The 18,508-nt window shown below is 56.1% G+C and overlaps 1 protein-coding gene across 1 annotated transcript in view; it reads right to left on the minus strand.

The window, feature by feature from the left end:
- Positions 1–18,508, minus strand: part of MLLT1 (MLLT1 super elongation complex subunit) — a 44,152-nt gene that overhangs the window by 5,747 nt on the left and 19,897 nt on the right. Inside the window, exons 4-9 of the mRNA XM_064175150.1 lie at positions 15,899–16,042; positions 13,280–13,405; positions 10,394–10,939; positions 3,287–3,374; positions 2,372–2,483; positions 148–247 (exon numbers count right to left, since the gene is read on the minus strand). Coding sequence (XP_064031220.1) covers positions 148–247; positions 2,372–2,483; positions 3,287–3,374; positions 10,394–10,939; positions 13,280–13,405; positions 15,899–16,042 — 1,116 coding nt within the window. The remainder of the gene's footprint in view (positions 1–147; positions 248–2,371; positions 2,484–3,286; positions 3,375–10,393; positions 10,940–13,279; positions 13,406–15,898; positions 16,043–18,508) is intronic.

The raw sequence follows: 18,508 nt of genomic DNA on the forward strand, positions 1-18,508 counted from the left end.
AGGGAGTCACCCTGGAGGTGTTCAAGCACCGAGTGGACCTGGTGCTTAGGGCCACGGTTTAGTGTTGTCCCTGCAGTGCTGGGTCTGGGGTTGGACTGGATGATCTTGGAGGCCTCCTCCACCCAGACACACTCTGTCGTGCCATACCTTGTTGTTTGCAGGGGGCAGCTTCTGCCCAGGAGGTGGCTCTCGACTCGGCAGGCAGGAATCTGCGCTGTTGTCGCTGTCGCTGTCGCTAAGGCTCAGTCTGAAAGGCAAGCAGCAGAGAGTGAGCACCCCCAGGGAAGCAGGGAACTGCTCAGCTGAAGCAGACAGGGTGAAGAGACAGCTCTCTTCCTGAGCCTGGACTAGCAAATTGTCTGGGAGAAGTGGTCTGACTTCCAGGGTTCCCTATTTTCCCTGCTGCTGCCACCTTTGCCACCTTCCATTCCCCGAGCAGGCAGAGCAGGGAGTTGTAGTTTACACACTGGAGCAGCTCAGACACAGATCCCCTGGGAACCACTGAGTGAGGGACACCTGATCTGAACAGGGAGCAGCTGCCCAGCTGGGGGCATTCACTGCAAGCCCCCCCAGAGCTGATCTGCACAGGGAGCAGCTGCCCAGCTGGGGGCATTCACTGCAAGCCCCCCCAGAGCTGATCTGCACAGGGAGCAGCTGCCCAGCTGGGGGCATTCACTGCAAGCCCCCCAGAGCTGATCTGCACAGGGAGCAGCTGCCCAGCTGGGGGCATTCACTGCAAGCCCCCCCAGAGCTGATCTGAACAGGGAGCAGTTGTCCAGCTGGGGGCATTCACTGCAAGCCCCCCCAGAGCTGATCTGAACAGGGAGCAGCTGCCCAGCTGGGGGCATTCACTGCAAGCCCCCCAGGTTTAGCAATACCTTCCCTGAGACCACATTTGGTGCTTCTGCTGTGACCTCTGAGCCTTCCTCTTTGTCCTCACCCCCCTCGTGGCCCTGCAGAGGGGTGGCAGCAGCTCTCCTGCTTTGCTGAGCCTGACAAACTCTTTACCAACTCTCCTTTAAAGCCTTAACCCCCCCAAAAAAACCAACTCAATCTCTTGCTTGCCTCTCCCTCCCTGCTCAGTTGGTTATGGTGCACTCTGGGCACACAATGGGGGCTTTGTTGGTTTGGTGAGCAGAAGCAGCTGGGCCAAGCAGTTGGGTTTCAAATACTCAGCCTGAGACACCAAGTTTTGGCTCCAAGAGCATATCCTGAGGGGGGGGAAGAAGAAATCCAACCATTTCTACGGACCACAACAGGATGCAGCTGTCAGCCACAGCCCATGGGACCAAAGCTTCTCAGGGCTGTGCCAGGCCTGAGCAGCAAGGAGAGCAGAAGCCTCCACAGCACCTCTCTGATCTCTGCTGATCAAAGGTGGCCCAGGGCAGGCAGCTCTGGAGAGGAGAGCTGGAGCCTGTCTGAAGTGGCTCACTCACCCCTGGCTTCTCTGGGAACTCTGCTCAGCTCTCCTCACCCCCTTCTGCTCTCACCCTGCTTGTTTTCATCTGCTCCATCTCCTCACCCCCTGCTAACAGCTCCATCTCCTCACCCCTGCTAACAGCTCCACCTCCTCACCCCCTGCTAACAGCTCCATCTCCTCACCCCCTGCTAACAGCTCCATCTCCTCATCCCTGCTAACAGCTCCACCTCCTCACCCCCTGCTAACAGCTCCATCTCCTCACCCCGTGCTAACAGCTCCACCTCCTCACCCCGTGCTAACAGCTCCATCTCCTCACCCCCTGCTAACAGCTCCATCTCCTCATCCCTGCTAACAGCTCCATCTCCTCACCCCTCCTAACAGCTCCATCTCCTCATCTCTGCTAACTGCTCCATCTCCTCACCCCCTGCTAACAGCTCCATCTCCTCATCTCTGCTAACAGCTCAATCTCCTCACCCCCTGCTAACTGCTCCATCTCCTCACCCCTGCTAACTGCTCCATCTCCTCACCCCCTGCTAACAGCTCCATCTCCTCACCCCTCCTAACAGCTCCATCTCCTCATCTCTGCTAACTGCTCCATCTCCTCACCCTGTGCTAACAGCTCCATCTCCTCATCTCTGCTAACAGCTCCATCTCCTCACCCCCTGCTAACTGCTCCATCTCCTCACCCCTGCTAACTGCTCCATCTCCTCACCCCCTGCTAACAGCTCCATCTCCTCACCCCCTGCTAACAGCTCCATCTCCTCACCCCCTGCTAACAGCTCCATCTCCTCACCCCCTGCTAACAGCTCCACACATCTGCTCCTTCTCCTTCTCTCACACTCCTCCTCTCACAGCTCCTTTGCTGTGCTTCTCCCCTCCGAACAGAGGCCACAGAGCAACCCCCAGGGCAGCAAGGGCAGGGCAAGAGCTCTCTTCTGGAGTTGTTACCACCTGGAATCGCGGCTGACTGGGTTGGCTTTGACTGTTGCCTCCTCTCCAGAGGAGCTGTCATCATCATCTGACTCCTCTGACTGCAGATCTTCCACCATGGAGCGCAGAGGACCTGGGATGAGAGGGGAGAAAGCAGCTCAGCAATCCTAGGAGACAGGCAGCAGAATTCCACCCTCCCACTTCTGATCCACTCTGGGCTGAGCTGCTAAGCGGCATCAGGACTCCTCCCTGCTGCTCTCGGGTTGCACTGAGGCGTTGCCAGAGGCCACTTCAGGATTAACACTTGCAAAGCTGAAAGAGGGTTGACAAACTCCACAGCTGCCATAAAGCTCCCCCAGCTCCTCTCATCCCCCTCAATCCCTCCCCCCACTCCCTTCTGACACGAAAACAGGACCCACTTTCCATCTCTGTCAGCTGTCACTCAAGGGGCAGCATCAGCAGCAACACAGCAGTTGCTAAGCCCTTTACTACTGCCCCACTTTGATGTCTTTGGGTTGTTGGGTGGAGGAACCTCCAAGAGCAGTCTGGTGTGGAAAGTCACATCTCTAATGGGTAACAAAACCTGGGTGAGCTTTGGAGGAGAAAGAAACTTCTGCCACAGGAGATATCAAGCAGCAAAACCCAGACTTAGAAAGTGAAAGACCCTCCAAAGAACCCCCCCAAAGCCAACAGGGAAAGGAAGCAAATGCAGAGAGATTCTCCCCTCATAAACCAACTCTCCCAACGAGCAAAACTCTTGCTCTGTGGTTAGGCTGTGCCATTATTGCCTGTTCCTGCTGCAGCAGCACAGCTTCAGCACCCTGGCTGCAAGCAAGAGGCTGTGTGAAATGGCTTAGACAGGAGATACAAATTCCAGGTAAGAGATCTAAAACCTCCAGGAGCCTTCTGAGGGTCTGCAGAGGAGGAGCAACAAACCTTGGCTGTGGTTCTGAGACGGTTCGAAGTCAGAGTCAGAGCTGGAGTCGGAGCTGGAGCTGGAGTTGGAAGGGCTGGACTGGACAGACTTAACCCCCCATAGAAGGGCAAACAAAAAGAGAAGAGAAAAAAGAATCTTAACCTTTCCAATCCAGAAAAGCAGCACAGAGCACAACAAAACAATTCCTGCTGGGATCCACTGCTGAGTGCAGCTCGGAGCGACAAAACCTGAAGTGAATTCAATGCTTCTGGAGGCTTTGGCTGCTGGAGCTCAGCTCAGCCACAGGTTAGGTTGGAAGAGATCCCAAAGCTCAGCCAGTTCCAATCCCTCTGCCATAGGCAGGGACAACTCCCACTAGAACAGGTTGCTCAAAGCCTTATCCAACCTGGTCTTGAACTCCTCCAGGGAGGTTGTGGAGCACAGAAGCACCGAATGGGATCTTTGATCCCATTCGGTGCTTCTGTGCTCCACAACCTCCCTGGGCAACCTGTGCCAGTGTCTCAGCACCCTCAACCTGTGCCAGTGTCTCAGCACCCTCAACCTGTGCCAGTGTCTCATCACCCTCAACTTGTGCCAGTCTCTCACCACCCTCAACCTGTGCCAGTCTCTCACCACCCTCACTGCAAACAACTTCTTCCTAACATCCACTTTCAATCTCCCCTCTGCCCATCCAAACCCATTCCTCCTCCTCCTGGCATTCCAAGCCCTTCTCAACAGTCCCTCCCCAGCTCTCCTGGAGTCCCCTTCAGATCCTGCAAGGCCACTCCAAGGTCTCCTCCAAGCTTTCTCTTCTCCAGGCTGCAGAGCCCCAACTCTCTCAGCCTGTCCTCAGAGCAGAGCTGCTGCAGCCCTCTCAGCATCTTCATGGTTCTCCTCTGGACTGGCTCTAACAGTTCCATGTCCTTCTTGTGTTGGGGCATCCTCAACTAGATCTTGAAAGTCCCTTCCAACCCAACCCATTCCATGATTTTTTTCCCTCTCTTCTCCTGCAGGTTTAGGTTGGACACCAGGAGGAAGCTCTGCCCAATGAGTGAAGGGAGACCCTGGAATAGGTTGCTCAGTGATGTGCCTGAGGACCTACTCCTGGAGCCATTCAAGATGACAGAATCATAGAACCAAGCAGGTTGGAAGAGAGCTCCAAGCTCAAACAGCACAACCCAGCCCCCAGCCCTGCCCAGGCACCAGACCATGGCACTCAGTGCCCCAGCCAGGCTTGGCTTCAACACCTCCAGGGATGAGGCTTCCACCACCTCCCTGGGCAGCCCATTCCAGTGCCAATCACTCTCTCTGACAACAACTTCCTCCTCACATCCAGCCTCAACCTGCCCTGCCACAGCTTCAGCCTGGGTCCCCTTCTTCTGGCCCTGGCTGCCTGGCAGCAGAGCCCAACCCCACCTGGCTACAGCCTCCCTGCAGGCAGCTGCAGGCAGCAATCAGCTCTGCCCTCAGCCTCCTCTGCTGCAGGCTGCACCCCCCCAGCTCCCTCAGCCTCTCCTCACAGGGCTCTGCTCCAGGCCCCTCCCCAGCCTTGCTGCCCTTCTCCAAACACCTTCCAGCACCTCAACATCTCTCTGCAATTCAGGAGCCCAGAACTGGACACAGCACTCCAGGGGTGGCCTGAGCAGATCAGACTCGATGTGGCCCTGAGCAGCCTACTCTAGCTGGAGGTGTTCCTGGTGGCTGCAGGAGGGTTGGACAAGATGCCTTTGGAGGGTCCCTCTCAACCCGATGCTCTCTGTGCTTTAGCTGCAAGCCCCACGAGGTGGCAGTGAAGACCAAAGGAACCATTCTATGCCCAGGAGCTGCAGGGTCTTCCTGCAGTCACCTTCCAGGGCTGCTTTTGTTACTCAGCAGGATCCAGATCAAAGCTTCTCCCTGTTGTGTACCATCACACTGCCTTTCTCACAGCACTTCGGCATTTCAGTCCCATTCTGCCGTTCCTGGGAACCTGCTGACTGCTTTCCACCACCTGATGCCAGGAAAATCACAGCCACCCACTCTGTAACAAAGGGCCAAGAGGTTGCCACCCTGGAGTCAGCACTGCTGAGGCTATACCTTGAGCACTGGGTTCAGATTTGGACTTCTCACTCCAAGAAGGACATTGAGGGCCTGGAGCAGGTCCAGAGAAAGGCAACAAAGCTGAGGAAGGGTCTGGAGAACAGGGCTGGGGAGGAGCAGCTGAGGGGGCTGGGGGTGTTCAGTCTGGAGAAGAGGAGGCTGAGGGAGACCTCACTGCTCTTTAGAGCTGCCTGAAAGGAGGCTGCAGGGAGTAAGGTGAGGGTTGGACTCTTCTTTCTTAGCAGGTGTTAGGAAGAGAGGAAATGTCCTGAAATTGCACTAGGGGAGGGGCAGGTTGGAGATGGGGAAAGATTTTCTTTGCCGCCAGAGTGGTCAGGGATTGGCAGAGGCTGCTCAGGGAGGTGATGGAGTCCCCATCCCTGGTGGTGTTCAAGAAACCTGTGGCCATGGCACTTGGGACCACAGTTTGGTGGCCATGGAGGGGTTGGGTTGCACTCAGTGACCTCAGAGGCCTTTTCCAACCTTAATGATTGAGGAATATTTTCCTGACAAGGGAGCACAGCTCCCAGGGATTCCATCCTAACCTCCTTCCTTCCCCAGAACCCAGCAGGTCTTGCCTAGGAACGACTCCACAGCAGCCATGCAGCAGAAGTTGGAAGCTGTGCAGGCTCCCAGCCCTCCCTCTGGCCTTGCCCTGCTGCTCTGCCGCTGCTGGACATGCTCTGCCTGCTCCGGAGGCTGCCACCCTGAGGGGACAAAAGCAGAGCCGACAAAGGAGCAAAGGGATCCTGCCCTCACATCTCAGCCTCTCCCTTTTGTCACCGCCAGCCTCCAGGCAGCCAAGCGTGAGGCCAGCTCAGGGAAGGGGGAAGGAAAACAAGGGGGAGGAAAGGGGGCAAGGGAAAAGGGGGAGGAAAGGGAAAAGGAGGAGGAAAGGGGGGAAAGGGAAAAGGAGGAGGAAAGGGGGGAATGGGAAAAGGAGGAGGAAAGGGGGGAAAGGGAAAAGGAGGAGGAAAGGGGGGAAAGGGAAAAGGAGGAGGAAAGGGGGGAAAGGGAAAAGGAGGAGGAAAGGGGGGAAAGGGAAAAAGGGGAGGAAAGGGGAGAATGGAAAGGGGGAGGAAAGGGGGAAAGGGAAAGGGTAAGAGGGCAGGAAAGGGGGGAAAAGGAAAAGGGGGAGGAAGAGGGGGCAAGAAAAAAAAGGGGAGGAAAGAGTGGAAGGAAAAAAGAGGGAGAAGAGGGGAGCAAGGGATAAGGGGGAGGAAAGGGGGCAAGGGAAAAGGGGGAGGAAAAGGGGAAGGAAAAGGGGCAAGGGAAAAGGGGGCAAGAGAAAAGGGGCAGGAAAGGGGGGCAAAGGCAAAGGGGGAGAAGAGAGGGGCAAAAAGGAAAGACAAAGAGTGAGGAAAGGGGGAAAGGAGAAAATGGAGTAAAAGGGAAAGGAAAGAACAAGCAACATTCATGGGGAGCCGAAATGGAAGAGGAACTCCTCCAGCCCGCTGCAGTCACAGCAGCTCCGGTGCCAGCAGCACAAGGCAGAGCGAGGCTGTTCCCTTCAACAGCAGCCTGCGAAGCTGTCAGCTGGAGCCGCAGCCCCGCAGCCTGTTGCACAACACTGCTGCTGCAGCAGCCAAAGCTGAGCGAAGACTTTCCGGGCCCCGCTCCACCTCCAGCTGCTGCTGCGCTCCAGCCATGTGGCTGCCCCGCACAGACCCAGGCGGCTGCCCCGCACAGACCCACGCAGCTACACTGCACAGACCCAGGCAGCTGCACCGCACAGACCCAGGCAGCTGCACCGCACAGACCCAGGCAGCTGCACCGCACAGACCCACGCAGCTGCACCGCACAGACCCACGCAGCTGCACCGCACAGACCCACGCAGCTGCACCGCACAGACCCACGCAGCTGCACCGCACAGACCCACGCGGCTGCACCGCACAGACCCACGCAGCTGCACCAGCAGGGCCCACGCAGCTGCACCGCACAGACCCACGCAGCTGCACCGCACAGACCCAGGCAGCAGCACCAGCAGGACCCAGGCAGCAGCACCAGCAGGACCCAGGCAGCTGCACCAGCAGGACCCAGGCAGCAGCACCAGCAGGGCCCACGCAGCAGCACCAGCAGGGCCCACGCAGCAGCACCAGCAGGACCCACGCAGCAGCACCAGCAGGACCCAGGCAGCTGCACCAGCAGGGCCCAGGCAGCAGAACCAGCAGGACCCAGGCAGCAGCACCAGCAGGGCCCAGGCAGCAGCACCAGCAGGACCCAGGCAGCAGCACCAGCAGGGCCCAGGCAGCTGCACCAGCAGGACCCAGGCAGCAGCACCAGCAGGACCCAGGCAGCAGCACCAGCAGGGCCCAGGCAGCAGCACCAGCAGGGCCCAGGCAGCAGCACCAGCAGGACCCAGGCAGCTGCACCAGCAGGACCCAGGCAGCTGCACCAGCAGGACCCAGGCAGCAGCACCAGCAGGACCCAGGCAGCAGCACCAGCAGGACCCAGGCAGCTGCACCAGCAGGACCCAGGCAGCTGCACCAGCAGGGCCCAGGCAGCAGCACCAGCAGGACCCAGGCAGCAGCACCAGCAGGACCCAGGCAGCTGCACCAGCAGGACCCAGGCAGCTGCACCAGCAGGACCCAGGCAGCTGCGAGCTGTGCTGCTGGCAGCCAAAACCAAAGCACCTCCCAGGGTAGAAAAGCAGCTCAAGCAACCTCCCCTGCTGCACGGCGCAGGCAGAGCCTTCAGCCTCAAGGGCCAGAGGAGGCTGAGCTGAGCTAAGCGGCTGCCAGGGTTCCACCTCCATCACATGGAGCTTTGCTTTCCCTCCTCCCGGGCTGGCACTCAAATGTCTCTGTCAGGCATCCAACAGACACAAGAGGTGGTGTAAGAGAGGACACAGCAGCACAGAAAGCTTGGGGTGGGGGTGGGGGGCAGGGCAGGGCTGCAGCAGATGCTGTGGACACAGCAGCAGTGCTCAGGGCCTCATCCAAGCTGGCCTGGAGCACCTCCAGGGAGGGGGCAGCCAAAACCACCCTGGGCAACCTGTGCCAGTGGCTGCTCACCCTCACCAATTTCTCCCTCATCTCCAGTCTCACTCTCCCCTCTCCCAGCTCAAATCATTCTAACCCTCACCAATTTCTCCCTCATCTCCAGTCTCACTCTCCCCTCTCCCAGCTCAAATCACCCTCGCCAATTTCTCCCTCATCTCCAGTCTCAATCTCCTCTCTCCCAGCTCAAATCATTCTCACCCTCAACAATTTCTTCCTCATATCCAGTCTCAATCTCCTCTCTCCCAGCTCAGATCATTCTAACCCTCACCAATTTCTCCCTCATCTCCAGTCTCACTCTCCCCTCTCCCAGCTCAAATCCATTGCCTCTCACCCTGCCACTCCCAGCCCTTGTCACAAGTCCTTCCTCAGCTCTCCTGCAGCCCCTTCAGGTCCTGGCAGGCTGCTCTAAGGTCTCCTTGGAGCCTTCTCTTCTCCAGGCTGAACAGCCCCAAGTCTCTCAGCCTGTGTCCACGGGGAAGCTCCTCCAGCCCTCTGATCATCTTCATGACCCTCCTTTGGACCCAAGAGGTTGCTCAAAGCTTCATCCAGCCTGGCCTTGAACACCTCCAGGGAGAGAGCATCCACAACCTCCCTGGGCAAGCTTATTCCAGAGTCTCCCCACCCTGACTGTCAAGAGGTAGAACTTCTCCCTAGCAAAACACAGACCACACGAGCCAAAAGCTGTCAGAGTTTGGGTTTCAGTTGTGTCTTTCTCCTCCTGCTTTGTTTCTTTGCCTCCTTTTGGAAGAAGCTTTTCAGCAGGCAGAGGGTGAGGAATGTTCTGAGTTGTTCAAAAAGCAAAAGGCAAAGAAAATATTTAGACAGCTCTTAAAAATAGGAGCAGGAGAACATCCTCTGGTTTATGTTTTACACCACGACTTAGTTCAGGCTTCAAGGGCATGAGGTTGGATTTGGAGCTTTAGCCAACAGCAGATTTCTTACAGGTCAGGGCTAGGGGTGGGGAGGAGGTTTAGTTCCGTTTGAATATTGGGGCTGGTTTCTTGTGTTGTGGTTTTGGTTTTCATTCCCAGAAGCAAAACTGAAACTGTTTCCTCCTTGCCTGACTTCAGAGCACCTTCAGAAACATCTCATCCCGAGCAGGTACAAAGCATGTCCCTGCCTGTGGTTAGCTGCTTCTAAATCACTGCATGAAAGGGGCTGAAAGGGACCTCCAGAGATCAATCACAGAATCCAAGCTCAGACAGCACAACCCAGACCCCAGCCCTGCCCAGGCACCAGACCATGGCACTCAGTGCCCCAGCCAGGCTTGGCTGCAACACCTCCAGCCACAGCCACTCCACCACCTCCCTGGGCAGCCCATTCCAGTGCCAATCACTCTCTCTGCCAGCAACTTCCTCCTCACATCCAGCCTCAACCTGCCCTGCCACAGCTTCAGACTCTGTCCCCTTCTTCTGTCCCTGGCTGCCTGGCAGCAGAGCCCAACCCCACCTGGCTACAGCCTCCCTGCAGGCAGCTGCAGGCAGCAATCAGCTCTGCCCTGAGCCTCCTCTGCTGCAGGCTGCACCCCCCCAGCTCCCTCAGCCTCTCCTCACAGGGCTGTGCTCCAGGCCCCTCCCCAGCCTTGCTGCCCTTCTCCAAACACCTTCCAGCACCTCAACAGCTCTCTGCAATTCAGGAGCCCAGAACTGGACACAGCACTGCAGGGGTGGCCTGAGCAGTGCTGAGCACAGGGGCACAAGAACCTCCCTTGTCCTGCTGCCCACACTGCTCCTGAGCCAGCCCAGGATGCCATTGAGCTGGGCACCACTTCTGCCACCCCTTACCCAAAGCAAGAGCCAAGCCCACAGCCTGCAGGTGGTGGTGGTGACAGTGTGGGAAGGCAGCCAGGGGGGCATTAATTAAAGGCTTAACACTGAGGGTTTCAAAGAGGACCCAGCCTAAACATTTGCCATCCTGGTCCTGCATCTTTGAGGGCATCTTTGTGAACAGCTTTTTTTTTGGGGGGGGGGGGGGGGGGGGGAGCCAGAGACTCCAAACCAGCAGCAGCCAGAAAACAGCTGGTGAAAGGGCAAATCCCAACCTCACCTCTGACTTGAAAGAAGTTTCATCCTCAGAGTTGGACTCCTCCATCTCCACAGGCTTTTTGATCTCCTTGGCCTCGCTTTCAGCTTTTACCTTTTCCACTTTGGCATTCATCTTCTCCTTGGTTTGTTTCTTCTCTGGGTATGAGGAAGATGAGGTTCTGGGAGATGTCCCCAGGATATTCTTTACCCCTTTGGAGCTACTCTTCTTTTGCTTTTTGGCACTAGGCTTTGGTGACTCCACGTTGGAAGGCCTCTTGCTGGAAGACTTCAACTCCGGCTGTGGCCCACCCTTTGGAGAAGTGTTCTCCAGTTTGGTCTCCTTCACGGCCAGTTTTGGTTCCTTGAAAGCAGCTTTTGGAGGTGCCTTCTCCTCCTTAGGCAGTTTACTCTCAGTTGGCTTTCTGGAGGAGTCCTTCAGAGGCTTATTTTGCTCTCTTTCGAGGTCTTTGGAGGAGTTTTTGCTCTCAGAGTCTTTTCTCGGCCTCTCTCTGTGCTCCTTGGTTACTTTGTGTGGCTTGGAGGCTTTGCTGCTTTCTTTGTTTGCATCCTGAAACACAGCAAAAAGACACAGGTAAGGGAGGTACCAAACTCTGCAGGGGATCCTAAACCACCTGCTGAGAAGTCACCCTCTGGTTCATGGAGACATCCACCCACAGAAGTCTGATTCACTTATCCACCCCTGAGCAAAACACCAAAGCTCCCCCCTAAAGCTGGACAGAAAGTGACAGCAGGAACCATCCCTGGAGGTGCTGAAGCCAAGCCTGGATGGGACACTCAGTGCCATGGTCTGGGTATTGGATAGGGTTGGGGGATAGGTTGGACTGGATGAACACCAAAGCTCCCCCTTGAAGCTGATGGGCAGAAAGTGACAGCAGGAACCATCCCTGGAGGTGCTGAAGCCAAGCCTGGATGGGACATTTAGTGCTATGGTCTGGTTGACTGGATAGGGCTGGGGGATAGGTTGGACTGGATGAACACCAAAGCTCCCCCCTAAAGCTGATGGAGAGGAACTGACAGCAGGAACCATCCCTGGAGGTACTGAAGCCAACCCTGGATGGGACACTCAGTGCCATGGTCTGGTTGACTGGATAGAGTTGGGGGATAGATTGGACTGGATGAACACCTAAGCTCCCCCCTGAAACTGATGGGCAGAAACTGACAGCAGGAACCATCCCTGGAGGTGCTGAAGCCAAGCCTGGATGGGACATTTAGTGCCATGGTCTGGGTATTGGATAGGGCTGGGGGATAGATTGGACTGGATTAACACCAAAGCTCTCCCCTGAAGCTGATGGGCAGAAAATGACAGCAGGAACCATCCCTGGAGGTGCTGAAGCCAAGCCTGGATGGGACACTCAGTGCCATGGTCTGGTTGACTGGATAGGGCTGGGGGATAGGTTGGACTGGATGAACACCAAAGCTCCCCCCTGAAACTGATGGGCAGAAAGTGACAGCAGGAACCATCCCTGGAGGTGCTGAAGCCAAGCCTGGATGGGACACTCAGTGCCATGGTCTGGTTGATTGGATAGGGCTGGGGGATAGGTTGGACTGGATGAGCTTGGACCTCTCTTCCAACCTGCCTGATTCTATGATAAACTTCTACATTAGGACAGGACAAAACAGGTTTCACTGAGGCCTCTTCCTTCTCTCAAGGTCTACAAAAGGAGGTCTATAAAGATCTGGAGATGTCCAGCTCAGGTTTAATCTGCAGGTAGAGAAGAGCAACCTCAGCTCTTGCTGCACCATGTGAAGGTGGACTTCACAGCCAGCAGCTAAAGAGAGGTTTACTTAAGGTTAAATCAGAGCCATGGCAAATGCAAGCTGTGGTCACAGGCTGGCCCCAAACTCACCACCACCAGCACCACATGGAGACTTGACAGAAATACTCCATGTCCCCACAGCCAGAAGAGAGCCAAGGAGTTAGGATTTCACTCATCTTTATAGCCACAGTAGTTCAGGAGGAAGATAATGGCTCAGCTAACATTGGCTCACTCAACATTTCACTTTCCCTCCCAAATTTTCCCTGTAGAGAAGTTCAGCAAATCAGGAAGAGGCCTCCTGAATGAAGCCAAGCTCCAAACCATCAGTAGTGAGCTCTGGAGTGCAAGGAAGAGGCCAGAACCAGCTGCTAAGCAATCAGGAAGAGGCTTCCTGAATGAAGCCAACCTCCAGACCATCATGAGTGAGCTCTGAAGTGCAAGGAAGAGGCCAGAACCAGCTGCTAAGCAATCAGGAAGAGGCTTCCTGAATGATGCCAACCTCCAGACCATCAGCAGTGAGCTCTGGAGTGCAAGGAAGAGGCTTTCAGAGCTGGAAGCAGCCAGAACCAGATGTTAAGCAATCAGGAAGAGGCTTCCTGAATGAAGCCAAGCTCCAGACCATCAGGATTGAGCTCTGGAGTGCAAGCAAGAGGCCAGTACCAGCTGCTAAGCAATCAGGAGGAGGACTCCTGAATGATGCCTGAATGAAGCCAAACTCCAGACCATCAGGAGTGAGCTCTGAAGTGCAAGCAAGAGGCCAGAACCAGCTGCTAAGCAATCAGGAAGAGGCTTCCTGAATGAAGCCAAGCTCCAGATCATCAGGATTGAGCTCTGGAGTGCAAGCAAGAGGCCAGAACCAGCTGCTAAGCAATCAGGAAGAGGCTTCCTGAATGATGCCAAGCTCCAGACCATCAGGATTGAGCTCTGGAGTGCAAGCAAGAGGCCAGAACCAGCTGCTAAGCAATCAGGAAGAGGACTCCTGAATGAAGCCAAGCTCCAGACCATCAGTAGTGAGCTCTGGAGTGCAAGGAAGAGGCTTTCAGAACTGGAAGGTGCCAGGACAAGCTCTTAGCAGCAGGTCCTGAATGACTTCTTCACCTCAGGCTGCCCCAGAAGTATGCTTCACTGACCTTTGACCCATGGGATGGTTTGGTCTTCTTGGGATCAGAGAAGGCAGAGAGTGGGATTGTAGGTAACATTGGATAGTCAGGGCTTGGTCTTGAAACTGCTTCTGCTCCTTCTGGCATGACCATCACCTAGCAATAGAGAGGAGAGAAGTGATGGATGAGCAAAGTCTCCTGGATTGCTAATACAGGCTCACAGGATGGGTTGGAAGGGACCCAAAGAGATCATTGAGTCCAACCCCTCTGCCAGAGCAGGGCCACCCAATCCAGCTCAGGGCACACAGGAACACATCCAGACAGGCCTGCAAAGGCTCCACACAAGGAGACTCCACAACCTCTCTGGGCAGCCTGTGCCAGGGCTCTAGGACCCTTCCAGCCAAGAAGTTCCCCCTTGTGCTGAGCTGGAACCTCCTGTGCTGCAGCTTCCATCCACTGCTGCTTGTCCTGTGCCAGGGAGCAGTGAGCAGAGCCTGTCCCCCCCTCCTGACCCCCAGCCCTCAGCTATTGATAAGCATTGATTCAATCTCCTCTCAGTCTTCTCTTCTGCAGCCTAAGCAGCCCCAAGGCCCTCAGCCTCTCCTCACCAGGCAGTGCTGCAGTCCCCTCCTCATCCTCAGAGCCCTCCCTTGGACTCTCTCCAGCAGTTCCTGTCCCTCTCCAGCTGGGGAGCCCCAAACTGAAGGCAGTGCTCAAGATGAGGTCTCAGCAGGGCAGAGCAGAGGGGCAGGAGAACCTCCCTGGCTCTGCTGGACACACTCTGCTCAATGTCCCCCAGGAGCCCATTGGCCTCTTGGCCCCCAGGGCACATTGCTGCCCATGGATGTTCTCCCCCAGCACTCCCAGCTCCCTCTCCCTGGGGCTGCTCTCCAGCAGTCACCTCCCAGCCTGGACTGCTGCAGTTTATTTCTCCTCCCCAGGAGCAGGACTCTGCACTTGGCTTTGAGAAGCCCTAGAGGGCACACAGCCTCAGCCTCAGCCAGCCTGGCCTCAAACACCTCCAGCCATGGGGCCTCAACCACCTCCCTGGGCAACCCCTGCCAGGCTCTCACCACTCTCCTGCTCAACAACTTCCTCCTCACCTCCAGCCTCACTCACCCCACCTCCAGCTCTGCTCCATTCCCCCCACTCCTGCCACTCCCTCACAGCCTCAGAAGTCCCTCCCCAGCTTTTTTGGAGCTGCAAGGCCACAAGAAGGTCACCTGGGAGCCTCCTCTGCTCCAGCCTGCACAGCCCCAACTCTTTCAGGCTGTGCTCACAGCAGAGCTGCTGCAGCCTCTCAGCATCCTCCTGACCCTGCTCTGGACTTCTCCTTCATCATTTCACTGTTACCTAAGCCATAAGCAATCAACCTCAGCTTGAGAGGACACTGAGTGACTGGGAAGCACTAAGGCAAAACTGAGTGAGGAAGAGAGTAGAAACCTCTTCCTTTTTCTCTTGAGGAAGGTCACAGATAAGTGGAACTGCTGCTGGACAGTCTGCAACAGTCACCCAGCTCCAATTCCTGGGAGGTGGGAGGAGGTTTAGTGCTTTGATATTAATGGTGGGATTGAAATGGAAGCTGAAGAGTCACCAATCTCATCAGCAATGCTTTAGTTCTGCTTCAAGCTCTGCAGCTGCAGACAGTGGAGTGGAAAATAAAATTGCCTGGGTCAGCCTTTAGATGAAAGGTGGAGAGCTGTGGCCTGCTGGGCTGCAGATTAAACATCCCCAAACTCCTGGAGCAACTTTGTCCCTCTAGGCCAAGCTAACCTGGCTGCTGGAGGAGGGAAAGGCTGTGGGTGTTGTATTCCTAGACTTTGGAAAAGCCTTTGATACTGTTCCCCACCAAATTCCTGTGGGCAGATTGGCTGCTGCTGGCTTGGCTCAGCACTGCCTGCTGGAGAAAGCACTGCTGGGCAGCTGGAGCCACCCAGCCTGGATGTAAGGAGCTGCCCAGGGAGGTGCTGGAGTCCCCCAGCCTAGATGTGTGTAAGGAGCTGCCCAGGGAGGTGCTGGAGTCCCCCAGCCTGGATGTGTGTAAGGAGCTGCCCAGGGAGGTGCTGGAGTCCCCCAGCCTGGATGTGTGCAAGGAGCTGCCCAGGGAGGTGCTGGAATTCCCCAGCCTGGATGTGTGTAAGGAGCTGCCCAGGGAGGTGCTGGAGTCCCCAGCCTGGATGTAAGGAGCTGCCCAGGGAGGTGCCGGAGCCCCCAGCCTGGATGTGTGTAAGGAGCTGCCCAGGGAGGTGCTGGAGTCCCCCAGCCTGGATGTGTGTAAGGAGCTGCCCAGGGAGGTGCTGGAGCCCCCAGCCTGGATGTAAGGAGCTGCCCAGGGAGGTGCCGGAGCCCCCAGCCTGGATGTGTGTAAGGAGCTGCCCAGGGAGGTGCTGGAGCCCCCAGCCTGGATGTGTGTAAGGAGCTGCCCAGGGAGGTGCTGGAGTCACCCAGCCTGGATGTGTGTAAGGAGCTGCCCAGGGAGGTGCTGGAGTTTGGATGCGGCGCTCGGGGAGGTGGTTTAAGATGCCTGCTGTGGAGCAGGGTTACAGATTGGCCTTGGGGATGCTGAGAGGCTTTGCCAGCCTGGCTGCTGCTGTGCTCCTGCTTGAGCCAGCAGCTCTGCAGCTCTCCAGGCCTCTCCCTGCCACTTACCCCTCCAGCCTTGATCAGTTTGCGCCTGAACTCCTTGGTGGGGTTGTTGAAAGTCAGCTTCTCGCAGCGCAGGTGGTTCACAGGTGGGTTCCCCTCCAAGTTTAAGAAGAGGTCATAGGTGAAACAAACCTTCTTGGGCTCCTCCTGCAACGAAGAAAGAACTTTGGGAAGAAAGGAAGAAGTTTGGCAAGCAGAGGGAGAAGTCAGGGGGGGGAGATGCTGGAAAGCTGAAGCGAGCTGCAGAGCCTGGCGGTCAGGGAGGCTTTCTGCATGAGGTCAGAGAGTTGGGAGGGAAAGTGTTTGGGGCTGAAGTGTTTGAGGGAGCAAAGTGAGGGTCAGGAGCTCAGATGTGGCTTTTAGCTGCAGGAGGACAAGATTCCCACTTCAGAGAATGGTAGGGGTTGGAAGGATTCTTTCAAGGGTCTCCTGTCCAAGCCCCCTGCACTCAGCAGGGACACCTCCAACTGGAGGGAGCTGGGATTGGTTAGCCTGGAGAAGAGGAGGCTCAGGGGAGACCTCATTGCTGTCTGCAACTACCTGAGGGGAGGTTGTGGCCAGGAGGAGGTTGCTCTCTTCTCTCAGGTGGCCAGCACCAGAACAAGAGGACACAGCCTCAGGCTGTGCCAGGGGAGATTTAGGCTGGAGGTGAGGAGAAAGTTCTTCCCTGAGAGAGTCATTGGCCACTGGAATGGGCTGCCCGGGGAGGTGGTGGAGTCGCCGTCCCTGGAGCTGTTCAAGGCAGGACTGGACGTGGCACTTGGTGCCATGGTCTGGCCTTGAGCTCTGTGCTAAAGGGTTGGACTTGATGAGCTGTGAGGTCTCTTCCAACCCTGATGATGCTGTGACACTGTGATAGAGAAGGCTGCCCAGGGACACATCCAGGCTGATCTTGAATGTCTCCAGGGCTGGGCCATCAACCACCTCCCCAGGCAACCTGTTCCAGCAGCTCTGCACCCTCCCTGTGCAGAACTTCCTCCTGCTGCCCCTGCTCCAGTTCCAAACTTCTCCTCATCCTATCACCTCAAACCCTTCCAGACCCTCCCTTCCCAGCTCTCTTGTGGGTGCTGCTCTAAGGTCTCCCTGGAGCCTTCTCTTCTCCAAGCTGAACAGCTCCAACTCTCCCAGCCTGTCCCCACAGGAGAGGTTCTCCAGCCCCCTGGATCACCTCCTGCTCTGACAGCAACCAAAGCAGGTGCCAGAGCAGAGCTCTGAGAAGACAAGAAGGCTGCTAACAGCCTTTGGCTGCAGCCTGCTTTTGCTAGCACATCCCAGAGCAATTTATTCCGTGTTGGAAGCCAGGAGAAGCATTGCAGAAACAATTCCTAGGCCACATTCAGCTTCCTCTTCATCCTTCATTGCAGTTTATTGGACCTGGGAGGGATCCTCAGCAGCTGCTGCTCTAAACTCCAGTTGCAAGCACACACACACAGGCAGAGCTGGCTGCTGAGCTGGTTGATGGCAAGGCAGGGGGGAATCTGCTTGGGAGGTGTCCCTGCCCATGGCAGGGGGAGTTGGAACTGGATGAGCTTGAAGGTCCCATCCAACCCAACCCATTCCATGCTTCTATGCTAGAAGCCTCTTTTATCTTGGCCATCCCACCCCTATTCCCCCCCCTTCCTTTTTGTCTTCAGAGAGACTCCAAAGCCTCAAAGCTGCTCCCACATATTTATTGCACCTCTGGTGATGAGCTTCCACTTGCTGTAAAATTAAGACAGTTTCTCACTGTGAGCTTTCTCCAACTCAGAGATCACAACCACCCTGGGAACCAAGCCCCAGCCCAGTCCCATCACCATTAAAACATCTTTTGTAGCAGCTCAGGCCATCAGAAGCATCATCCTCCCCCCCCCCCCCTCCTCTTTGCCCCCCCCTGAGTGCACAGTTAAGATTACAGCACTGCTCAAAGAGCTCAGCACACACCAAAGAGAGTCTGAAAGCAAAAAGGCAGCAAATAAACATTCTTGGCTTTACTGCCTCCCCCAACAGCTAAATGATTACAGCTCAAGACATTCTAAACCTTCACCCATCCGGCCCTCCCTCAAAGGGTTTTGCCTCCAAACAACCATCAAAGGGTGGAGAGAAGGGGGAAAAAAAAGGAGAAAGCCAAAGAGGAGAGGAGGGGGGGGGAGAAAATCTCTCTCAATTACCCTGGACCTCCACATCCTGCAGCTGTGAGAGGGAAGCCAAACTGAATCCACACTTCAAAGTCTCTCTAAACAACACCTTGGGATCTCCTCCTGCTTGGAGCTTGGAGAGTGGAGGAGCTTTGCAAGCCACAAAATCAGGGGCGGGGAGGCTGTGAGGGACTGCAGCATGGCTGAGATTGATGGAGTGGGTTGGAATGGACCTCAAGGATAAGCCAGTCCTAACTCTCAAAGATCAGCCAGCCTTAACTCTCAAAGATCAGCCAGTCCTAACTCTCAAAGATCAGCCAGTCTTAACTCTCAGAGATCAGCCAGCCTTAACTCTCAAAGATCAGCCAGTCCTAACTCTCAAAGATCAGCCAGTCTTAACTCTCAAAGATCAGCCAGTCTTAACTCTCAAAGATCAGCCAGTCTTAACTCTCAGAGATCAGCCAGTCTTAACTCTCAGAGATCAGCCAGTCTTAACTCT

The sequence above is a fragment of the Pogoniulus pusillus genome, chromosome 41, assembly GCF_015220805.1.
Source record: "Pogoniulus pusillus isolate bPogPus1 chromosome 41, bPogPus1.pri, whole genome shotgun sequence".
Taxonomy (NCBI): domain Eukaryota; kingdom Metazoa; phylum Chordata; class Aves; order Piciformes; family Lybiidae; genus Pogoniulus; species Pogoniulus pusillus.